The sequence below is a fragment of the Palaemon carinicauda genome, chromosome 34, assembly GCF_036898095.1.
Source record: "Palaemon carinicauda isolate YSFRI2023 chromosome 34, ASM3689809v2, whole genome shotgun sequence".
NCBI classification, from domain to species: Eukaryota; Metazoa; Arthropoda; class Malacostraca; order Decapoda; family Palaemonidae; genus Palaemon; species Palaemon carinicauda.
The window spans coordinates 4,253,196-4,261,132 of record NC_090758.1 but is presented as its reverse complement, the minus strand read 5'-3'; the positions used below and the strand labels follow the sequence as shown (position 1 = coordinate 4,261,132).

General features: G+C 37.7%; 1 protein-coding gene across 1 annotated transcript; it reads right to left on the bottom strand.

Moving 5' to 3' along the window:
- Positions 1-3,994: 3,994 nt before the first annotated feature.
- On the bottom strand, positions 3,995-4,799 carry LOC137626539 (KS1 protein-like). The gene is made up of 2 exons (XM_068357583.1): positions 4,719-4,799; positions 3,995-4,303 (listed from the first exon to the last, which is right to left on the bottom strand). The coding sequence occupies exons 1-2, from the start codon at positions 4,797-4,799 to the stop codon at positions 3,995-3,997; spliced, it is 390 nt and encodes a 129-aa protein (XP_068213684.1).
- Positions 4,800-7,937: the final 3,138 nt, after the last annotated feature.

Below are 7,937 nucleotides of genomic sequence, written 5' to 3'. Positions count from 1 at the left end.
GGGTCTTAGGATGGTAGACACCAATTAATGGTAAGTACCAGCACTCTTCGTGATCTTTGAGTGGTGGAGCAAGCTCTGCATGGTTATTGACGAAAATCTTACTCATGAATGTGAGAAAGTGTTCCTATTTTACCGGGTTTCTTCGCAGACTGGCATCTAATAGTATGGCACGTTGAAGAGCTTGCTGTCTCTTGTTTGGCAGAGACTGGCGTGGTACACGGAGCGGTAACGGTGCTACGCAACTTCCGCTGGCGTCTCTCATAAATTCATTATCCATTTGCTTTGGGAACATTCTGTCCTCATAAGACATTGCTGGCTTGTCGTCATTCTTTGTTTTCTCAAATATAGACGAGTGCGTATCCTGTTTTATGGGATCCGAGTAGTTTTCTTTGATATCAAACTTGTTGATACATGGTTCAAGCATTGATGGCTGTCCATTTGGTAAGATGTTGGTGAATTTGATATTAAGTTCAATTGGAATGTGTTGCTTGTTGATACAAGTTTCTCCTATAATAACCCATCCAAGTTTTAGCTGCTGAGCATATTGAGCCCTTTGCGAACCAAAGCGCTGATCAATCACATGGTGTGCCTCAATAAGATCTCTTCTAATTAACAGTAGAATTTGACAGTTATCATCAATAGGTGAGATGTTGTCTCTGATATCCATCAAGTGAGGATAATGCATTGCGACTTCCGGTGTAGGAATTTCATCTCGATTCTCGGGAATGTGATCACATTCCATTAAGGTTGGAAGATCTAATCTTGTGTCGCCCGGTATCGATTCTATGACGAAGCTTCTCCCTCTTCTGCCTGAAGTAACTACTCTGCCAGAGCATGTCGATAGCGTGTAATTTTCTGGCTTGTCCCATACGTTGAAAAGATTGAAGAAGTCGGGTGAGGCGAGAGACCGATTACTTTGGTCATCAATAATGGCATACATTCGCACAACCTTGTCTGGACTGTCCTTGTGGAACACCTTCACTGGGAGTATTTTTTGCACATGATTTACCACCATAATAATCCTTGCAGATCTCTGTGCCAAAAGAGTCGATTGAAGTTGTCTTAGTTTCAGCCATTTCAGCATGCTCCCCGCCGTGAGCTGCATGGGGAATGTCCTTTGATAATTTCCCTCCAGTAACATGTAGTGCTGTAGCATGCTGTTTACTTCCACATTCCTTGCAAGATATCTTGGCATTATAGTTTCGGCTTATATGTGTGGTTGACTCGCAGCACTTGTAGCATACATTATTTTCCTTCAGTAGTTTTTTGCGTTCTTCTATAGACTTCACTCTGAACCAACGACATTCATTCAATAGATGTTTAGTTTTGTGAAGAATGCACACGTTCTTTTCTTCTCTAGAACTTTCAAGTTTTTGGTAAACTGCTGTCTTACGGACGTTTATCTTGATGTTGAACTGAGGTACACTCCGTGGTAAGGTCCCCTTTGCTGATAATGTAACGTTCGACTCAAGGTCGACTCCCGGGTCGTTCTTTATCCGACTTATTTCTCAGATAAAGGAAGTAAATTTTAAGGTGACATCCTTCTAGCATTAGAGGTTCTTTGACCTCTATTTTGAGGTGCCATTTTCCTAGCATTAGAGGTTCTTTGACCTCTATTTTGAGGTGCCATCCCTCTAGCATTAGAGGTTCTTTGACCTCTATTTTGAGGTGCCATCCTTCTAGCATCAGAAGTTCTTTGACCTCTATTTTGAGGTGTCATCCTTCTAGCATTAGATGTCCTTTGACCTCTATTTTGAGGTGCCATCCTTCTAGCATTATATGTTCTTTGACCTCTATTTTGAGGTGCAATCCTTCTAGCATTAGAGGTTCTTTGACCTCTATTTTGAGGGGTCATCCTTCTAGCATTAGAGGTTCATTGACCTCTATTTTGAGGTGCTATCCTTCTAGCATTTGATGGTAATTGACCTCTATTTTGAGGTGCCATCCTTCTAGCATTAGAGGTTCTTTGACCTCTATTTTGAGGTGCCATCCTTCTAGCATTAGATCTTCTTTGACCTTTATTTTGAGGTGCCATCCTTCTAGCATTAGAGGTTCTTTGAAATCTATTTTAAGGTGCCATCCTTTTAGCATTAGATGTTCTTTGACCTCTATTTGGAGGTGCGATCCTTCTAGCATTTGATGGTAATTGACCTCTATTTTGAGCTGCCATCCTTTTAGCATTTTATGTTCTTTGACCTCTATTTTGAGGTGCCATCCTTTTAGCATTAGATCTTCTTTGACCTCTATTTTGAGGTGCTATCCTTCTAGCATTTGATGGTAATTGACCTCTATTTTGAGGTGCCATCCTTCTAGCATTATATGTTCTTTGACCTCTATTTTGAGGTGCCATCCTTCTAGCATTATATCTTCTTTAACCTCTATTTTGAGGTGCTATCCTTCTAGCATTTGATGGTTAATTGACCTCTATTTTGAGGTGCCATCCTTCTAGCATTATATGTTCTTTGACCTCTATTTTGAGGTGCCATCCTTCTAGCATTAGAGGTTCATTGACCTCTATTTTGAGGTGCCATCCTTCTAGCATTAGATGCTCTTTGACCTCTATTTTGAGGTGCCATCCTTCTAGCATTAGATGTCCTTTGACCTCTATTTTGAGGTGCCATCCTTCTAGCATTAGAGGTTCTTCGACCTCTATTTTGAGGTGCCATCCTTCTAGCATTAGAGGTTTTTTTACCTCTATTTTGAGGTGCCATCCTTCTAGCATTAGAGGTTCTTTGACCTCTATTTTGAGGTTCCATCTTTCTAGCATTTGATGGTAATTGACTTCTATTTTGAGGTGCCCTCTTTCTAGCATTAGAGGTTCTTTGACCTCTATTTTGAGGTGCTATCTTCCTAGCATTAGAGGTTCTTTGACCTCTATTTTGAGGTGTCATCCTTCTAGCATTAGATGTCCTTTGACCTCTATTTTCAGGTGCCAACCTTCTAGCATTAGAGGTTCTTTGACCTTTATTTTGAGGTGCCATCCTTCTAGCATTAGAGGTTTTTTTACCCCTATTTTGAGGTGCCATCCTTCTAGCATTAGATCTTCTTTGACCTTTATTTTGAGGTGCCATCCTTCTAGCATTAGAGGTTCTTTGACCTCTATTTTGAGGTGCCATCTTCCAAGCATTAGAGGTTCTTTGACCTCTATTTTGAGGTTCCATCCTTCTAGCATTAGAGGTTCTTTAGCCTCTATTTTGAGGTGCCATCCTTCTAGCATCAGATGTTCTTTGACCTCTATTTTGAGGTGCCATCCTTCTAGCATTAGATGTCCTTTGACCTCTATTTTGAGGTGCCATCCTTCTAGCATTAGAGGTTCTTTGACCTCTCTTTTGAGGTGCCATCCTTCTAGCATTAGAGGTTCTTTGACCTCTATATTGAGGTGCCATCCTTCTAGCATTAGATGTTCTTTGACATCTATTTTGAGGTGCCATCCTACTAGCATTAGATGTTCTTTGACCTCTATTTGAGGTACCATTCTTCTAGCATTATATGTTCTTTGACCTCTATATTGAGGTGCCATCCTTCTAGCATTAGAGGTTCTTTGACCTCTATTTTGAGGTGCTATCCTTCCAGCATTTGATGGTAATCGACCTCTTTTTTGAGGGGCCATCCTTCTAGCACTAGATGGTGACTGACCTCTATTTTGAGGTGTCATCCTTATTGCATTAATTGTTCTTTGACCTCTATTTTGAGGTGCCATACTTCTAGTATTTGATGTTGTCTGACCTCTATTTTGAGGTGCCATCTTTCTAGTATTAGATGCTCTTTGACCACCAGGATGTCCTCAGAACCAAATCTCTCCACTTCCTCTGAGAACTCTTCATTATTGCTCCGCTCCTTTGAGATTTCTCTTTCTTCTCCCTGCCTTTGAGAGCTCTCTTTTCCTCTTTTCCCTCTTATAGAGCTTTTTATCATTCTTCTCTTTCTTTGATACCTCTCTGTTATTCATCTCTTCCTTAGTGATTTCACCATTACTGGTCTCTTCCTTAGACACTTAAGCATTACTGGTCTCTTCCTTTGAGAGCTTTCTTTTTCTTTTCTTTTTATTTGAGAGCTTTTTATCACTACTCTCTGTCTTTGAATCGTATTCAGACCGATTTTCTTCTAGAGTAGGAACTTTTTCATCTTCCGCCTTCTCCTCATTTTCTTGTACATCCTCCTCTTCTCCTCTTTGATGAAGACCCGCCTCTTTTTCTTGTTCTTCCACTGGAAGATCGATTTCATCTTCCAGTTCATCATGGCCCTTTTTTTTCAGCAGAAAGATCGATTCCATCTTCCAGTTCATCCTGGAAAGTTTCTCCAGCTGGAAGAAATTCACCATCTTACAGCTCTTCTTGGAACACTCCCTCTGCTGGAAGAAATTCACCATCTTCCAGCTCTTTTTGGAACATTCCTTCAGCTGGAAGATCGATTTCATCTTCCAGTGCATCTTGGAACACTCCTTCAGCTGGAAGAAATTCACCATCGTCCAGCTCTTCCTGAAACATTCCTTCAGCTGGAAGAAATTCACCATCTTCCTGTGTAGTTTCTCCTTCAATTTCCTTGAGAAGATTCTGCAAAAGCTCTTCATCTCTCACAGTCTCTCCTCCTTTTCCGTTTCTTCCACACAGGCACTTGAAAAAGAAAAATGCTCCGACGGCAGCAGTGCCAAAGGCACCTGTGCCCAAGAGCAAGGCCATCTTCGGCCAAAGGACATGTTGGTCGACCAAACGGAAAACCTCATCCTTCTCCGCTGCTTCGCCGCCGACAATGTCCCTCGCCAGGCCCGCCAGAGTTCCGTTGCAGGATGTGATCGCCATTGCCATCCTCCGTTAAGGAGAATTCTTACAGCTTTCTTCATTGCTTCCATTTCAAAATTCACACAAAATGCTTTGAAAACTTGAGAAGCCATATCTATGATTACCGAAACCTTTCCTGAATTCAGCCTTATTTTAAAAAAAAAGCGAGTTGAGAGAGAGAGAGAGAGAGAGAGAGAGGAGAGAGAGAGAGAGAGAGAGAGAGAGAGAGAGAGAGAGAAAGCCATTAGAATACGACAGATTCTTTTTTGGCTTCAACTGGAGTCCAAATGTCTTCAGGTATGAAGGGGAGAGAGAGAGAGAGAGAGAGAGAGAGAGAGAGAGAGAGAGAGAGAGAGAGAGAAACAAATAAATCAAGATAGAATCCGCAAGATAAAGAAATACAGAAAGGAATAAAAAAAACCATAACAAAAGGAAAGATTTATTCATAGTTTTCTTTCTGTGCGAACTGTAACATTATTTTCAGCTAAGACGCTTCTGAGGCAAATCTAACCCTCTGAAGACCGTTCTGGAAGCGTTATTATTCCATCTTCGTTCATTCCCAGAATGTAATGTTCACCTCCGTATGAATTTCCTCAGTATTGGTGTTAACAATTGTGGAAATGACCGAAAGATTAACGAATTCCAACTCTCTCTCTCTCTCTCTCTCTCTCTCTCTCTCTCTCTCTCTCTCTCTCTCTCTCTCTCTCTCTCTCTCTCGTAGGGATCTTCAAAGTGTCTCCAGAGGAAAACGGAAGACTTTTAACGCTGAAGACTAATTTGTTCTTTTCCGAGGTTTTCATTCCTTAAATCTTCGTTCGTTTTCACTCCAATTTTAGAAAATTCTATCATATTCTATTGCCCGGTGTAAGAGAGAGAGAGAGAGGAGAGAGAGAGAGAGAGAGAGGAGAGAGAGAGAGAGAGAGAGAGAGAGAGAGAGAGAAAAAAAAAATTCCAATTATGTCTCTGTTCGAAAGAAATCTAGTGTCTCCGAGGAAAATAGGATAATTTTGTCTAATGGCCGATGTAACAGAGAGAGAGAGAGAGAGAGAGAGAGAGAGAGAGAGAGAGAGAGAGAGAGAGAGAGCATTCTCGTCATATTTCATTTCGGTTTATTCCTTGCAAATACCTTCAGAATTCGTCTTCGTCATCCTCTTCTTCTTTCTATTCCTAATTAATAAGAATACGTTCTCACTTCTCCTACGATCTATTCTGAAAATGTTAAATCATTATAAAAAGAGAATTATGAACATATAAAAATAATAGGCAAATCGGTAGAGTTACTTCATTGTCGGATGGAAATTTGGTAAGTTTTTATGTTGGCGAATAACACGCTAAATCAGATAACTTCTAAGTTTTGGTCATAGTTTAATCATTTTACGAATATAATATATATATATATATATATAAATATATATATATATATATATATATATATATATATATATATATATATATATATATAATACACACACATATGTATATATATATATATATATATATATATATATATATATTATATATATATATATATATATATAACTAGCGTTTATAATTATGCCATTTTGGCGTCTTGCAAAACATCGTACATCTGGTAGCAACGTCTGCTTGGCCAAGTCCCGAGTTCCTAAAATTGAGTTCCTATTATATAATGGAATTTCATTATATTATTATTATTATTATTATTATTATTATTATTATTATTATTATTTATTTTATATATATATATATATATATAGATATATATATATATATATATATATATATGTATATTTATATATATATATATATATATATATATATATATATATATATATATATATATAATCATCAGCCGTTACTAGTCCACTGTAGGATAAAGGCCTCAAACGTGTTCTGTTCCAGCATCTGTTTATGGTCCTTTCCATGCCAGTTTATACCCTCAGATTTTCTTAGTCCGTTATTCCATCGTCTTCCCGTCCTGCCCCTGTTAATAGCAAGACAATAGGGAATCTATAAGTAACTCGTGCTGCGGGGGGGGGGGGGGGGGGGGCGTAAATCTAACAATCATATGGCCTACTAAACCCAGTTCATTATTATTTATATATATCCTCATCATTTCCTACGCTTATTGACGTAAAGGGCCTCGGTTAGAATTCGCCAATCGTCTCTATCTTGGGCTATTAATTCAATACTTCTTTTTTTATCTCCTACTTCGTGCTTCATAGTCCTCAGCCATGTAGGCCTGGATCTCCAACTCTTCTAGTTCCTCGTGGACTTCAACTCCAGAAGTCTGTGGTGTGCGTCTGTGTGTGTGTTAAAATAATAACACCAGCAAAAGACGATTCCAGATGCAAATGAAAGGAAAATAATCTAGATAAAAATACCATAAAAGAGGAGAAATTTGATCTGGTATTTTTTGAAAGCTTAATATCTTTTTAATAGTTTAGTATTATTCTTATTAAAGATATATAATATTTATACATAAGTTTTTCATGTATTAAGAATTGTTTAGTTGTTCCACTATCTTGGAACTCTCTCTCTCTCTCTCTCTCTCTCTCTCTCTCTCTCTCTCTCTCTCTCTCTCCTCCTCTCTCTCTCTCTCTTCTGTTTTTTTTAAGTTCATATAAGAAAGATCTGATTTGGTGCTGTTACTTTCCTTAGCATATTCTATTTTGATTGTTTATTACTTCTTTTGTAATGTTTTTATTTCCTTGTTTCCTCTCCTCACTGAGCTATTTTTCCCTGTTGGAGCCCTTGGGCTTTTAACATCCTGCTTTTCCAATATATATTAATGAAAATAATAATAATATTAATAATAATAATTGCCAAACTGTATGATAACTAATTCTTATTGTTACTTAAACTCTGAAAAATTTTTCGGGGACTCAATATGTTTTTCAATATTCTATTTATGGTTCGAGAAACGCTAGATCGCCAGAGATTGCACCATATTCAAAAGTTTATGGCTGTGATGGAAAAGTAAATTCAGCTCTGCAGAATTTTTAGGCAAATAATTCTCATTGCTGTTGTAGGAAATTTATGTATATATCAATCTATTAATATATATATATATATATATATATATATATATATATATATATATATATATATATATATATATATATATGTATATATATATATATAAATATATATATATATATATATATATATATATATATA